This window comes from Mus pahari, chromosome 6 (genome assembly GCF_900095145.1).
Source record: "Mus pahari chromosome 6, PAHARI_EIJ_v1.1, whole genome shotgun sequence".
NCBI classification, from domain to species: domain Eukaryota; kingdom Metazoa; phylum Chordata; class Mammalia; order Rodentia; family Muridae; genus Mus; species Mus pahari.
This window is the reverse complement of record NC_034595.1, coordinates 92,001,093-92,017,117: the sequence shown is the minus strand read 5'-3', so window position 1 is coordinate 92,017,117 and position 16,025 is coordinate 92,001,093. Positions and strand designations below refer to the sequence as shown.

The 16,025-nt window shown below is 53.2% G+C and overlaps 1 protein-coding gene across 1 annotated transcript; it reads left to right on the top strand.

Annotated features, from left to right (window-relative positions):
- The first annotated feature begins 661 nt into the window (after positions 1-661).
- Positions 662-12,884, top strand: Necap2 (NECAP endocytosis associated 2). Its single transcript, XM_021199982.2, has 8 exons — positions 662-801; positions 3,762-3,862; positions 5,307-5,411; positions 5,496-5,577; positions 6,574-6,682; positions 8,965-9,142; positions 11,177-11,255; positions 11,811-12,884. The coding sequence occupies exons 1-8, from the start codon at positions 710-712 to the stop codon at positions 11,857-11,859; spliced, it is 795 nt and encodes a 264-aa protein (XP_021055641.1). The 5' UTR covers positions 662-709; the 3' UTR covers positions 11,860-12,884.
- The last annotated feature ends 3,141 nt before the right edge of the window (positions 12,885-16,025 follow it).

Genomic DNA, 16,025 nt, shown 5'->3' with positions numbered 1-16,025 from the left:
CTTGCTATCTGATGACATTCTTAGCCTTTATTGGTGAAAGCTGGCGTTTGGACCTCCAAAGGATTTACCTAATAGTCACAAGGATCTTAGGTCACATACAGAGGTGGCCAATAAATGGCTATTTAGATAGCTCAAAATCAATTCGTCTCCCAATCTGCCTTATTCTAGCTTTTCACAAGCGATCAACCTCGTGGAAGGATTAGGAGGTGTGTCCTTGTTGGAAGAGTTGTGATGGGGGAGTGGTCTTTGAGTTTTCCAAAAGCCCATGTCAGGCCCGGGTCACTGTTGTCAATGCTCCCCTCCCTCCTCCTCCCACCCCAATCCCTGGGTGCTGTGGCCCTTCCACCCCAGCAGGATCCCCAGCGGGGGGAAAGGACACTCCGTCGAGGAGGGCAGGGCTGCAGGGCATCTTGCACATCAGCCACCCTGGTCTGGGGTATAGAGTTTGAATCACAACCAGGTTCGGGATTAGGCTCTGGCCAGCGGCATCTCACGCTTCTCAGGTCCCACAACAGCAGAGATCAATCGCTTCACGGTCTGATCTGAGGCGCCCGGCAGAGGGCACTCGGGAGCGATTGGGATGTGTGTGTCCCCCACCCCCACCCCGGGAGCCTCTGCTCTAGACAGAACTTGGCCATAGAGTCGCATCACTTCCGGTCCTGAAGGGGCGGGGAAGAAGCCGGAAGTCCCGAGGGCTCGGGCGGTAGAGATGGAGGAGAGCGAGTACGAGTCGGTTCTCTGTGTCAAGCCAGAGGTCCACGTCTACCGCATCCCGCCGCGGGCCACCAACCGTGGTTACAGGTGACCGTTCCTGGCTTAATCGTCCCATCCCCCGCCCCGGCATGCACTGCAGGCGTCGAGGACCGGTTGTCGGGTTTAGGGGCGGAAAGGATGGAGCCCTGTGGCTGCTTTCATTGGGGCCAGACTTAGGAGGGGTCGCTGGCCGTGAGCCGTCAGCGGGACGCCGGCAACCGTCACAGCCGGCTCCTGGGGACCCGAGAGCGCAGCGGGTTCCCTCGGCGGGCTCTACGGGTCGTGTCACAGCGCTAACCGACAGTCGTGACGGGATCCCAGAAAACCCTGCCACCCGCGGAAATCCCCACCGGGAGGGCACGGGAGGGAACCGGGCCATCTGGGGGACCCGACCCACGAAGCCCAGGGTCGCTGTTCCTATCTCCGGCTCTCCTGACCCCAGTTTCACCCCTGATCACAACACACTTGCAGCTGGGAGGACGCCACCGCCTTTGTCTTGAGTGAGCGTCACCTGAGGCAAATAAATACAAATGCCTGTAAACACACGGAGTGTCTCCGGAAGGGAACCCAGGACTCTAAACTAGGAGAGGAGACCCAGAGTTTGAACACCTTCCCTAACCGAAAAAGATAAAAAAACATGTGGTGTGTTGCTACTTAAGCTGGGTGGCTCTCGAAGGCGACCGGTGTCTGAGTTGTTTGGAAACAGGAGGTAGTCGGGTACCACAAATGTGTTGGAGGGCCAGCTCCATCTGCCCTTTGCGCTTGAGTAACACAGGCTCATAGCAAATTTTTCTGAATGGGCATCTTAGAGAACACTTACTGCGTCGGTGTGATGATTTTAAAATAATATTAAAATAACAAGAATGGAAGTCAGCAAGCTACAGCTGCCTGTGCTTGGCGTTGTGTGTGTGTCTGGGTATGATGCGGGTGCATGCAGAAGCCACCACAGGAGGACCAGCGAGTGTCTTGCTTTCTTGATGTCTGTTGCTCTCTTTGAGCTGGTCCCTAACTAAACCTGGAGTTGGCTGTTTCATCTAGACCAGGTGTTCAGCCAGTCCAGTGAACCTCCTTTCTCTGCCCCACGCCACACAGTGGAGGGTCTACAGGTAGCTGGAGCCAGACCTGGCTTTTAGGCGCTGGAGATCCAAACTCAGGTCCTCAAGTTTTCTCATCCGCACCGAATCATCATTTCCGCAGCTGTCTCCCTTTCATTTCTTGTTATCAAACCGGAGATTGGCAATCTACCCATTTCTGTTGGGTCTTCCTTCAGTAGACTAGGGTTCGCTTCTCTTGGTCCTCGGGAGGGCGGGGTCACCAAGTATCCAGCCGGGCTGGTTTGATATAGAGGAAGCTGCTCGCCCTGCATTTAACCTTTCCGGCTCTCCTTAGCCTGAATCTAAAGCCTGCGGCGCCAGGAAGAGGAACAGAAACTGAGCCTGCTCTCTTGTTAGCTGAAGATGTACATTCGTGTGGATCTGCCACAGCTGCAGGCTAGAGTTCTAGAGAGCTTTGCTTAAGAACTTCCCAGAAAAACCTTCTGGGAGTACCCATGGCACTTGCTGTTCAGGGGTTTCTCGCTGCTGCTGCTGCTGCTGCTGCTGCTGCTGCTGCTGCTGCTGCTGCAACTAAACTCAGACACTGTTGCCTTCTAAAGAAGGCATTGACGCGGGTCCTTGTTTTCTCCTACCTGGAATACAGTTGAGAATATGCTTCCTAGCCGCTCTTTCCTCCTCTGGGCCATCATGCACTTTTACGCTCTTTCTACCAAAGATCCTGACCCTTTGTACTCCCTCCATGGTCTCAAGGTTCCCCCAGCTGGTTGGTCCCGCTAGCTTGGCATCACAGTGCCTTAACAGACACAATAGGCCCGGAGCTGCTTCCTCTATGGACAGGAAGCTGGGAAGGAAATCCCACTTGGGTGAAGGTCTGTGGTCTTCAGGATAGGGGCCAGCAGCAGCAGCTGTGTGTGGTGTGGGGGTTTTGAATGCCAGCACGCGCCGTCTGCCTGCAGTTTTGAATGGCCACAAGCTAAGAATAAGATTTTGAAGACTGTTTGATAATGGAACAATTACGAGCTTCGGGTTCTGAGGACTTGCTGAGGCGTAGCCATGGTCTGAGGACTTACTGAGGCGTATGGTCAAGACATCCTTGCCAAGAATAGCTCTTACAGTTTTCATTTTTAAATTTACTTTTTGTATGTGTATGGATGTTTTGTCTGTGCGGGTTGGTGCCTGAGGAGAGATCAGAGGGAGCCTGCAGGACTCAAGTTACAGACCCTTGTTAGCTGCTATGTGGATGCTGGAATCGAACTCAGGTCCTCAGAGAGAGTAGCCAATGTTCTTAACTACTGAACTACCTTTCCAGCCTCTAATAAGGACTTTTTTTTTTTTTTTAAGTTAATTTACTTATATATTGTGTTTATCTGTGTGGGCACATTCCTGTCACATCGATGTGTACTGTGTTTGTGTGGGCACATTGCTGTCACATCTATGTGGCGGTCAGAAGACAATATGGGAGACTTGGCTCTTCCCAGGATGGCATATACCTTTAATCCCAGCACTTGGGAAGCAGTGGCGGGTGGATCTCTGTGAGTTTAAAGTCAGTCTGGTGTACAGAGGGAGTTCCGTGCCAACCGGGGCTATACATACTGTGCACATGTGCTGTTGTGTGAGTGGCCGTCAGTGGACAGTTTGTGGGAATCGGTTCTCTCCTGCCCTGTGGAGTTTCAGAATCGAAAGCAGGTTGTCGACTTGGCAGTGGTTCCTTTCCCTGCCGAGCCATCTCACCAGCCCCTGCATGTGACACAGCATCAGAGTGTACACATTTTTTTTTCTGTGTCCTGCTACATCATCAGAATAGTCCAGTTGCCCAGCAGAGGCTGTGTGGCCTACAGTGATGGAGGTTTACCGATCGTGCCTGCCCTTGAGCAGGCAGCCCCTCCCCTCCCCATCTCTTTCCCGGCATGGGAGGCATGGAGTAGGAGGCCCAGTGTCTTTTTGTCCTCCTAGGGCCTCAGAATGGCAACTGGACCAGCCATCGTGGAGTGGCCGGCTGCGGATCACTGCGAAAGGGAAGGTGGCCTACGTCAAGCTGGAGGACAGGGTCTCTGGTAAGGCTCAGGACACGGGTTAGGCTGAGATGCCCGAGCTCCCCCCCCCCCCCCCCGTGGATGAGAGACTGCTCAGAGCCACGGCAGGACCATTACTGTAAGATAAAGGCCTCTGGGTGCATCCGAGTGCTGATGTGCCAAGCTGGGTGGGCTAAGCTTAAAGAGGCTCCAGGCTCCAAGGCCATCCGTTTTCATTTAGGTCATTGCTGGTGTCCCAGCTGCTTCTGAGACACTGGACTTAGCCAGTGCCTGTGGTCATGCTTATACTCCCAGAACACAACAAAACAAGGGTGCGTTTGATCCAACACGGAGGGCACTGTTAGAGTACCTTTGAGTGTGAAGCCCAGCATAGAAGCTCCTGGCTCTGTGGTCTTCGCTGTCTGCCTGGTCTCTGAAGCTAACTAAGCTAGTGTGTTTTAGACGCTCTGCTTTCTGCAGGGCCTGCTGGCTCCCCTTACGGTCCTTCCTTGGTGTTAGGCCTTTCTGGGTGTGACATATCTGTGATGGCCCATCACCCTCAGGCTTAGAGCCAGTCACAGATAGATAAACTGCTGAACTGGGGGGTGGCGGGGGATGGCAGCCCTAGCCTGCCGTTACTGTGTGGGCACAGAGGCCCAGCGTAAGTGGAGTTTTTAATCTTTAAGAAAAGCAAAGGTTGGACTGGAGAGATGGCTCAGTGGGTAAGAGCACCCAACTGCTCTTCTGAAGGTCCCGAGTTCAAATCCCAGCAACCACATGGTGGCTCACAACCATCCATAACAAGATCTGACTCCCTCTTCTGGGGTGTCTGAAGACAGCTGCAGTGTACTTACATAAAATAAATAAATAAAATCTTTAAAAAAAAAAAAAGAAAGAAAGAAAAGAAAAGACTGAGCCGGGCGTGGTGGCGCATGCCTTTAATCCCAGCATTTGGGAGGCAAAGGCAGGCGGATTTCTGAGTTCGAGGCCAGCCTGGTCTACAAAGTGAGGTCCAGGACAGCCAGGGCTATATAGAGAAACCCTGTCTCAAAAAAAAAAAAAAAAAAAAAAAAAAAGGCAAAGGCTGGCATGGCCTTGATCCCACCTGGAGGCAGAGGCAGGTGGATCTCTGAATTTAAGGCCAGCCTGGTCTATGTGAGTGAGTTCTGGGGCAGCCAGAGCTACATAGTGAGGCCCTATGCCCCCTCCCAATAAAAAAAAAAAAAAAAAAAGCTCTAAAAATGGGGGCTATTTGAAGTAGTCTGACTTGGAAAGCCTTGTCAATAGCCCCGTGGCTCTGCTTTTCCCTGGCTCCTGCTGGCGTCGTCCCTTCACCGAGAATAGATTGCATCAGGTCCTGGAGTAGGCTTTGGCCATCTGCCCAGCTCTCCTGGTGTGGCCTGTAACAGGAAAGCCCTAGTAGCGTCACATAGCAGCACCAGGCTGGAGGGTCACCCAGCTCATCTCCCCCACCCTGGCCTTACAGGGGAGCTCTTCGCGCAGGCCCCCGTGGACCAGTTTCCCGGCACCGCAGTGGAGAGTGTGACGGACTCCAGCAGGTACTTCGTCATCCGAATTGAAGACGGAAATGGTACGCGTGGGTCTGCAGGGCTCTTCTGAGCAGAACCATTGCCTCTGGATGGGAGACTTGATGGGTGTCACCCCCACCCCCTAGGGCGACGTGCTTTTATTGGGCTTGGCTTTGGAGATCGAGGGGACGCCTTTGACTTCAACGTGGCATTACAGGACCATTTCAAGTGAGTGTTTGCTGGGGACATGGGCTGTTGTCTCCTCCTCCCTGTGCCCCAGGCAAATTGCTCTTCCTGTTACGATGTCCAAAGATGCTTTCTCTGCTAGTGGCCGCTCAGTCCTCCAGGTGGCCTTCTCTGCTCTGCAGGTCCCCAAGGCTGTGTCACCTGGCCTAGCCTTCTCAGTGTCCCTTCTCTTCCTCAGCAGCCCCTGAGCTGCCAGAGTCCTTGTCAGGCTCCTGTGGCTCTAAGGGTCTGCTCCTTTATAATGTCACAAGTGGCACTAACATTTCCAGGTCACTTTGTAGATGTTTTGGTGTCCTTTGTGGAAGGACAGACAGAGCATCCTCAGGGCTCTGCCTCTGCTGGTAGGTGGACAGTGACTGCCAATTTGTGTGGACACCCCTGTCCCGTTGGCTGCTACCAGCAGTGTAGGAAGTTAGGAAGCGCTAGTCGGCCCTTTGGTTTTAGACACTGGTCCTGTCGCAGCACAGTCCTGGGAGCAGCCAGAGGATAGACCATGCCAGGGGCCAGAGGGAAAGGCTCTCAAACCTGGGTGCCATGTGTGAGTGAGCTTATCTAGTTTTCAGGGTTTAGAACTTAGGGTCTAAGCAGTTGACCTCAACCTCCCTAGTGCTCTGACCCTTTAATACAGCTCCTCATGGTGTGGTGACCCCTAACCAGAAAGTTATGTTGTTGCTACTTCATAACTAATTTTGCTACTGTTATGAATCATAATGTTAATATCTATGTTTTCCAATGGTTTTAGATGACCACCCCAGGAGGTCATGGCCCACAGGTTGGGAACCTCTGGTCTAAACCGCCATGCTGATAAGGGAGCTGATACCTGTGCAGATGCGTAATGGTGCCAGAGCTGAGACCTGAACCGTTGGTGGGGAAGTTGGTCAGCACAGGCTTCCTCCTGGATGGAGGTGTTGTCAGTGAATGCGGGGCAGCCGCGTTCCTGCCTCACCTCTCTCCCTTGTCCCCCCCCCCCCCCCCCAGGTGGGTAAAGCAGCAGTGCGAGTTTGCGAAACAAGCGCAGAACCCAGAAGAAGGCCCCAAGTTGGACCTGGGCTTCAAGGAGGGCCAGACCATCAAGATCAACATCGCAGTGAGTCCCACCCTCACACGGCTCTGGGGGTCACGGATTTATAATGCGGGCCATGGGTTGTAACTCTGAAGCTACCCAGCTCAAAGCTCCCCAGCCCCACCCCCTTCCCAGCTCAGTTCTGTCCATAGAGGTAGGCAGAATTGACCCAGCAGCTTGACCTCGAGGCAGGTTCACCCCAGGCACCAGGCCTCTGCTTCCATGGCATTCCAAGTTGAGCAGAGCCTATACAGATGTGATTGCAAAATGGCAGGAGAGGCTACAACCAGAGCATGCCCTGGAGCTAGGGCTTCTGGGGGGAAACGCATGGCCCATAATGCAGGAACCCAAAGAAGACTTCCTGGAAGCAGTGACCCGAGCGTGGGCGGGCATGAGGGAGCAGGGGGACCACTCAGGACCAGCACTGGCGTTTCCAGCCTGGCTGTTGGAGTGGGTCGGGAGAATCTGAGGGCTTACCTCAAGCTGCCTTGGCTTTGGAAGCTTTGGGAGCACTCTGGGATAGAAGGCAATGAGGAGGAGGAGGAGGAGGAGGAGGAGGAGGAGGATGCTGGGAGTCTTGGGCAGCTTCTGCTGGTGGTTTTGTCCTGGCTTCTAGAGTCTTCTTCCTGTGTGGCTATGCATACAGCATCCCCTGCCAGCTCTTGTCGAAGAGAAACAAGTTAAGGTGGACTGGGTACCCAGACATGCTCTCTTCCTGGCTGCTGGAGTGGAGGGGGCAGTGGAGTTGGGAGGCGTTTGGGGGAACCACGGACTAAATGGATCTGTACAGAGAAAGGGTGTGACTCTGAAATAATGCTTTTCTTCTTTACTTACCGTTTCTTTCCCTCTCCTGCTTCCTGCTGGTGATGCTTTGGGACCTTGAAGCTGGCCAGCTGGCCCTTGAGAGACATGCAAGTCCAATCCAGTGGACTGGTGGCACTGTGATTCTTTCTCTTGCTTGGAAGAAACTAACATTTAATGAGCGTCAGCTGTGGGCCAGGTAGTGTTTTTCAGGTGTTCTCATATGACTTCAGCCTTTCCCTTTGTAAGAGATGAGAGAGGCACAAGCAGGAGGGGACTTGGCCAGGGTAGGAGAACTGGAAATAACTGGCCCAACTGGGTACATGTGGAGGATGCTGGGACTTCCACCTCTGCTGCTGCTGTGGTCACAAGCAGGGACAGCTGTCTCCATCAGTGTGGCTTGCGCTGGTTTCTGGCTCACTGCTTCGTTATGTTGTATTGAGGTGTGGTGTACAGGAAAGTGCCAGGATGCTAACTGCAAATCCAGACGTAAGGGCTGGGAGGAAGATGGCTGTTGGTAAAATGTTTGCCTTGCAAGCATGAGAACCTGGGTCTCCCAGACAACATAGGCATGCTAGTGTCATAGCACATGCTTATAGTCCCAGCACTACGGGACAGAGATGGGAGGAGCCCTGTGCTCGCTGGCCAGCTGTCCTCGCTGGCCAGCTGTCCTCGCTAACTGCTGAGTTCCAGGTCAGTGAGAGATGTAGAGTCAAAGAGGTGGGTGATGTGTCTAAAAATGACACTTGGGTGCCCTGTGGTCTGCACACTCACATGCACCTTCAGCCACATGTCTGAATATACACACACACACTACACATCTTAAGAGCATGGGATTTTCCTAGGTCAGGAAGTAGAAGACTGAGCCCTTTGGGAGCGTCTGTCCTGCCCTGACTTCCAATGCCCTGGATTGGGTCTGTGCTTCACTTCTGTGAGTTATGTGGGAGACTTGACTCATCACTGTCGTGCCATTGTTCCCTGTGGTGGCTCTCCCTCTGCGATGGCGCATGCCATTGTGCCTGTGCTCCCGGTTCATGTGTCATTGAGGATGGACAGTGGGGGAACCCCATCCGGGTCAGCTCCAGATACTTTCTGCTGCTGTGAATGGCCTAGCGCGTGTCTTTGTTGCTCCCAAGAGGATGGGGCGGCAGAACCCTGTGCTACACTGTGGACACCTTTGGCTGCTTCGGCAGAGCGCTCTGACCAGCGTCCCTTGCCCCACCGTGCATGAGTGCTCTGGCTGCTCCATCCTCGTTGGTCCCCAGTTGATACTCCAGCTGTTTGTGGGATGGAATGGTGCACGGCTGCAAGCCGGTGTGTACTTTCCTGTTGAGATGTGAGATTGGTGCTAGATAGGAAGTCGGGGTGGGTTGGCTATAGCTCGTGCTGCTGCTGTTTGGGACCGTCATTTGCTCTGCAGGTGTTGAGGACTGGAGGTCCCCGTGGGTCCCCAGTGCATCGGACTCTGGCATGGTGGCTGACTTGCGTTCTTCTCTTGCATTTAGAACATGAGGAAGAAGGAAGGAGCAGCCGGGACCCCGAGAGCCAGGCCCGCCAGCGCAGGAGGGCTGAGCCTGCTGCCCCCTCCTCCGGGAGGCAAGAGTTCTACCGTCATCCCTCCCTCTGGAGAGCAGCTGTCTGGGGGGTGCTCACTGCTTCAGCCAGCGGTTGTTTCTGGTTCAGGTGGGTGCCTGCAGTGACTTTTCCAGCCACACCCGGCAGCTTTGTTTACAGTAGTGCTGTGGCGGCCTTCTCTCACTTGCTTTGTGCCTGTGTGACCAGATGATGGCAGTCGAGAGCATCTTGCATACCCGGCCTTCTATTCCTTGGCCTTTCTCCTTTCCCTTCAGGGCACTTGTCCTGGCAGGCAGTGACCATGAGCTCATCGGTATGCCATGGTCTCTGCTCACATGTGATGGGAAAGGTGAGCCATAGGTGCACAGGCCAAATGTATGGGGCCCTGATCTTCTCCATTGTGGGGTCCCTAAGGGGCTCAGACTGTGAAGGGATGGTAGCATTCTAGGTAGAGAGAGGAGTGTGGCCAAGGCTCCCATTCTTAGAGAGGTGGATGCAGCTGTCAGCACCATTGTGAGCAGGAGAAGCGAGGCGGGAGACCCAGTGTGGGCTCCTGGTCCACCATCAGGTGCTGGGAAGCTGAGAGGCTGCTCCGAGTCAGCTGGGCTGAGGGCCCCGTACTGCCGCCTCACCAGGCTGGGGGTGTCCACAGTGGTTTTCCATAGCCCCATCAGCGGGTTAGGAATGAACGCATTTAGGCAGGAAGCCTTCCTGTGCTCCTGCTTCTGTCTCTGATGCTGGCGCCTCTCTGTGGAAGTCAGGCTTCCGACCTCAGCCACGGGAGGTTGATCAGGAGGGTGCCAGGGTTGAAAGTAGCCCTGCCTGGTATCCGGAAATGGTTCTTCTAGCATTAATGTTCAGAGCACGCTTGCTGGGCCACTGGCTTAGGCATCGCTAGGGACAGGAGCGACAGTCCGAATGCTTAGGTCATTCTTGTGTGTGTCTCAGGCTTCCGTGGTTCCTGGTCCCTGCCTGAGTGCATGTGGAGAATTAGGCTCCAAAGACACCATAAGACAAGAGGCCTTGACTTAGAACGGATGGAGTAACACTCTGTGAAACAGGTGGAGCGCGCACTTAACACCTTTGTAAAGCCTTAACAAAGCTGAAAACCTGAATGCGGCACCATTCTGTCAGGGCCGTTTGTACACGGGACCCTTGCTCTCTCTGGCTTCCACCCCAGTGCTCAGGGCCTGCAGGGGGCATGCTCACTGTGCAACCATCCTGTCAGCCACAGGAGAAAGAAGAACACCAACTCAGGCGGCCTGCACGGTCATACAGCTAATCCTGCCTTGCCCTTCTAGGGGCCGTGCTGAGTTCAGATGAGATAACGCATGCTCAGCACTCAGCATATTGTCAAGCGCCCCCAGCGGGACCTTGGTCTTCTCTGGTTTCCCAGCCCAGAGCAGAGGAGAAATGGCAGTGTGACCATTGGCAGCATGGGAAAGGCTCCAGGAAGCCGAGGGGGGATAGGGGTGTGTGTGCAAGGCTGGCTTCCCTATGGCCTCGGCTGGAAGACTCTCCCTGCAGTGTGTAAGTCTGTAGCTCTAACCAGTTGATCCACAGTTCTCCAGGCCTTCTGGAAGGAGCTCTGGGTTTTGGGGAGGCATTCTTCACTCTAGAAGCCAGGGCAGAGCACAGGTGTAACTCACTTTCCATGGCACCCTTCCCTCCACCTTGTATGTGGCTCCTGCTTTTTCTCTAGGGGCCACCAAGGGCCTATGAAAAAGTTGGTGGTGTGCCGGGCAGTGGTGGCGCACACCTTTAATCCCAGCACTTGGGAGGCAGAGGCAGGCGGATTTCTGAGTTTGAGGCCAGCCTGGTCTACAAAGTGAGTTCCAAGTCAGCCAGGGCTACACAGAGAAACCCTGTCTCAAAAAGCCAAAAAAAAAAAGAAAAAAAAAAGAAAAAGAAAAAGTTGGTGGCAATATGGCCCTCTCTGGAGTTGTTTGTTCCCATAACATGTCCCCTTGGGTGGCAGCTGCCTGGGGTTCTAAGACTGGCCGCTTTCAGTGAGACCACCAGAAAGCCTTGGGTGGCAGCCGCCTGGGGTTCTAAGACTGGCCGTTTTTAGTGAGACCACCAGAAAGAGGTGTCTGACTCTGTTTCTCTTCTTCCTTTCACTGGACTTGGGGACGTCACTAGGAGGTGCCACAGAACTCTGGCCACAGTCTAAGCCTGCTGCTGCTGCTGACATCTGGGGAGACTTCACCAAGTCCACAGGGTGAGGGGCGCAGCTTTCCGGGCTGGGTGGGGCCAGAGCTGTCCCCCTGAGACCGCAGGAATTGCCGGCTGGACCTGCTGAGAGACCAGCTCTGGTTAGACATTGTCATAGCCACAGGGCAAGGCCCTGCCTTAGGTGACATTGCCCTGTGCCTCTAAAGGCTTTTCACTGTTCTCCACTGCCTGAGACCCTCAGCCCCAAACTTGTCAAGTTCTCACTGAGTGTTGCCCTGGGTCAAGAATCAAGACCCAGATTTTAGACCAGGACCATCTTCAGGGAACCTTTGAGGCAAGGCCTCTCCTGAGCTTTAAGGCCTGTCCTTGGGGGGTCAGTGTGGGAAGATGCCAGGGTCCTGCTACTGGGTGTGTGGGAGGCTCTGCTGATGTCAGCACAGGTTTGGTTTCTGTAAAGGAACAGACAGCTGACATCCACTCACAGGCCAGGTCAGATCCTCCAGCCACATCTGCTGCCTGCTGCTCTGGGTCATCTGGGGACTGCCCGCTCCTTCTGCTCTGCCACATCTGGATACTGCCACTCTCCCTGTCTTTTTCACAGGTCCCCCTCCAGCCAGTCTCAGCCAGGCACCGGCTGGGTCCAGTTCTGACCTGCACAACCTTTTCCTCAGCCGACTTCTCAGAAGGAGCTGCCTCATCCTGGCCCACGGAAGGTGACAAGAGTGCTCCCTGTCTGGCCCCTGGCCCCTTGCCTGGCTGGCTTGACAGCCTGAGCACAAGAAGCAGTAAGTTGGCACCATGCCACACTGTTGGTGGGGCCCAGGTGCTGCTCAGCCAGGAAACAAACACTCCAGGGCCTGCAAGCCCATTGCCCTCCTCACTGGAGACATCCAGACCTGCCTTCCCCCACCAAGAGATCCTTATTAAACACAGCCCCCAAAGCACAGAATGGATTCAATTTGTGGCCTGGGTTCAGCTCTGCCTCTCAGATTGGCAGCTGTCCCAGATTTGCTGTTGGACAGGGAACTTCTGCACTCTGGCCATTGTAGCCTTTGTCTGATACCTTCCCGAGGAGTACTTCCCGAGGGCTGCCAAGTCTTTGAGCTGTAGCTGGAATGGGCTGTCGGGGGACACTGGAAGGGATTAAGCAGCTTTTTGAAAATGTTAATACATTACTCTGCTAATATGCTGACCTGCACTAATGCACCCCTGCGAGGGACTCACCATGTGAGGGCCTCTGACACACCCTTCTCGCTGCCCTGAGCCCCAGAGGCAGCAGTGGGAGTCAGCCCGCATACCTGGAAGGCAGCTAGCTGCACAGTGCTGTGGGGAAGCAAGTGGGCCAGGCTGCCTGGCGGCTGCTCCCTCCCGGCTCATAGCTGGCCCACTTGACTGTCCCTGGTGGCTTCTGGTGGAAAGCTGTATCTGTGGATACATTTTTCTTTTCCTTCAGAGACTGTGACAGAGGGAGCTCTGTCAGCCGGAAGTTCAGGCCACCAGGAGTAGTGATTTATAAGAAATTACTGTCTCCTCAGTGAACCTCCTAGTTTCTTTATAGACTTAACCTTCCCTTCAGTTAAAAGGTTTCTTTTTTGAAGGGCCAAGACTGTGCTGACCTTGTGCGACCAGAGTTTTAAAGATGGAAAAATAATAAATGTGTTTACTTCTACACCACCTCTCAGACAGATGTTTTTGGCAGCATGGCTGCTCAGCTCCTGGGTGTCTGGGCATCCTGTCATCCAGAGGTGATCCTTTCACTCTAAGACTGACATGGCTCTTACCGGGTCTAAGGAGTCGTTAGTGGGCACCAATTGTGGCACAGAGCCTCCGTGCACAAAGCTGTGGAGAACCTTGTCTCTGCAGACCCATCACACAGGCCCAAGTGTGAAAGGCACACAGAGGCAGAAAACATCTGAGCGACTGCCCTCTCTCTGCATGGAGAGTGAAAACCGGAATGTGCAGACCTACCTACCTATAGGGTGCCCGTAACTACAAATCTGCCAGGGTGGTAGTGCCCATCCGAGTTCCAGCACTCAGGAAGTGGAGGTGGGAATATGGTGAATTCCAGACCAACCTGGACTGCGCAGTGAGACTTGGTATCAGGAGCATTGCAGAGCTGGAGAAACGGCTCAGCATCTAAGAGTGACTGTACACTGGTCTTGCAAGGTACCCAGGCCAGCAGCTCACAGCTGCTGTTAACGCCAGCTCCTGGGGCATCCAGCGCCTCTGGCTTCCCTGAGCGCCTGCACTTGTGGACACACACATACACGTAACTTTCTGTGTACTTTTATGTGTATGGCTGTTTTCCTGAATATGTGTGCTTGTACATCACATGTGTGTCTGGTGCCCAGGGGGGACACAGGGCATCGGATCCCACAAGACTAGAATTACAGACAGTTATGAGCCGTCAAGTGGGTGATGGGAATTGAACCAGGGTCCTCTGAAAGAGCTGTCAGTGTACCTAACCACTGAGACATCTCTCCAGCCCTGCTTAATTTGTAAAAATATTCTGAAGTCCGCACTCGGCTTCTGGAATCAGACCAGGGCTCTCGATCTAGGACGATGCCTAGGTGGAGGTATGACCACTGCGTTTTTTTTTTTCCGTGTGTCATGTCATGTGTTTTCCTCAGTTTGTACTCGATTTTAAATTTTTTATTTTGTTTTTTTGAGACAGGTTTTTTTGTTTTGTTTTCATTTTTTGTTTTGGTTTTTTTGAGACAGGGTTTCTCTGTATTGCCCTGGCTGTCCTGGAACTCACTNTGTAGACCAGGCTGGCCTCGAACTCAGAAATCTGCCTGCCTCTGCCTCCCAAGTGCTGGGATTAAAGGCATGTGCCACCACACCTGGCAAATTTTTTTTTTTTTTTTTGTATGAGAATATTTTGCCTTTGTGCATGTCTGAGCAGCACATGTGCCTTGTACCCGTAGAGGCCAGCAGAGGGCGTCAGAGCCGCGCGTGTCGCGGCCTCACTGGCAGAGCTGTGGTAGAGCACTAGCTCCCTCCCAGCTTCATCTGGAGGAACTCTTCTCTAAAGTTGGGTGACCTGCGCTGCGGACCACGGTGATGAAACACTTTGGGGTGGGGCAGGGATGAAGGCTATTAGGGATGTAACCTGAGGAGCACCACCTTGAGATTTTGGTGGGGTGGGGGCAGTTTGGCATTCGAAGCAATAGAATACAGCAGTGGTCCAAGTGCTATGTGATTACGGCTTGTGAGATTGCAGCTTCCAAGAAGGGGCACATGGGGCAGGGTGGCAGAGCCCTGGAGGGCAGAGCCCTGAGTTTGGGGCCAACCTGATCTACATAGCTACAGGCCAGCCAGGGCTACAGAGTGGAGATCATACGCACACACGCACACGCACACACACATATGTATCATACACACATCACACACACACATATATATGATATATGTTTTTCTTGTTTTTTTTTTGGTAACCTCGTTGAAAAATTTTAAATTCTTTTGTTGGCCTTGAAGAAGAATGTTTTGGAGTCTTGTGTCCAGAACTGGCCAATGACAGCCAGGGAGAAACCAAGCATGGTCCAGCAGCAGCAGCCTGTAAGACTGGGTGCTGACAGCCACTGAACTTGAGCCTTTGTAGTTAAACTTTGAAGAGAGGGTCCAGGCCTGGCCAACACTGTAACCTTACAGAGAGTCCAGAAAGCTGGGCCTGCACTGTTCTGTCGAAATGAGGCAGTGATTGTCTCTGGACTGGGGTTCTAGCTTGGTAGGATTTGAGGTCTGGGGCTCTAGCTACGTCACTACAAAAGAGGCAGGCAGAAGAGGCATGAGGTTGAGCTGGGAGAATGCTCGCCTAGCTTCTGTTATGCATAAAGCCCTGGGCCACAGTGGCCCAGCCTGTAATCCTAGCATCTGGGAGGCAGAGACAGAAGGATCAGAAATCCAAGGCATTTTCAGCTCTGTAAGGAGCTGGGAACTAGCCAAGGCCACATAGGCACTTAAGAATGGCAGGTGCAACACCCACTTCTAATTCTAGCACTCAGAAGACCGGAAAACCACATAAGCTTGAGGCCATTCTGAGTTACACAGGAATTCTAGATCAGCCAGTGCTACCATAGATCTTGTTGTAACTTTAATTTTTTTCAATCGTACTTTAAATGACGGTTCTTAAGCTCTTTAATCTCCCTTGTAGTCCACCACCTACCAGAGGCAGTGGGGAAAAAAAGGATTTTGGGGATGTGCACCTGTTTAGAAAGGTCTTTGAAGCAACTTCCATCTGTCTGGAAATCGGCAGTTCAGTTCACAGGTTGGTAGTGTCAGCTCAGTCCACTTGCAGATACTTAATGGATACACCAGCAGTCCAGTTCAGTAGAGTCTGATTAACAACAGCAGTAACACGACCTAGCAGAGACAGCCAGGCCTCAGTCTCAAGTGAGCAGGAGGGACCCAGAGGGACAGCAGGAGAATTTCTCAGCTGTGCCTCTCTCTGGGAAGTGAAGATCCGCGAAGATGTGATACCCACAAGCATTGCACAGCTGGCTGTACCAGCAAGCCAAGCTCTGCCTCCATCACTCCGTGGAGTCCTATTGATACCCTCCTAATATCACGTGTCCTCCAGCATGGCCATCAGCATGGGCATCCAATCAGCCTGAGTCCGAGGAGGTGGCAAGAAACTGCAGCACACCATCAGAAGTTTTTTGGTGCGTTTCTATGGAGTCCCGACAAATGCAGCACAACCATGCAACATAAGGCAGACCAATACATGTGTGTTGTTAGCAAAGAATCCATCATGTGTCCCTTTCACATGCTTCCTTTAGCAGATCACCTTTCCTGTGTCTACTTCAGCAAAACATTC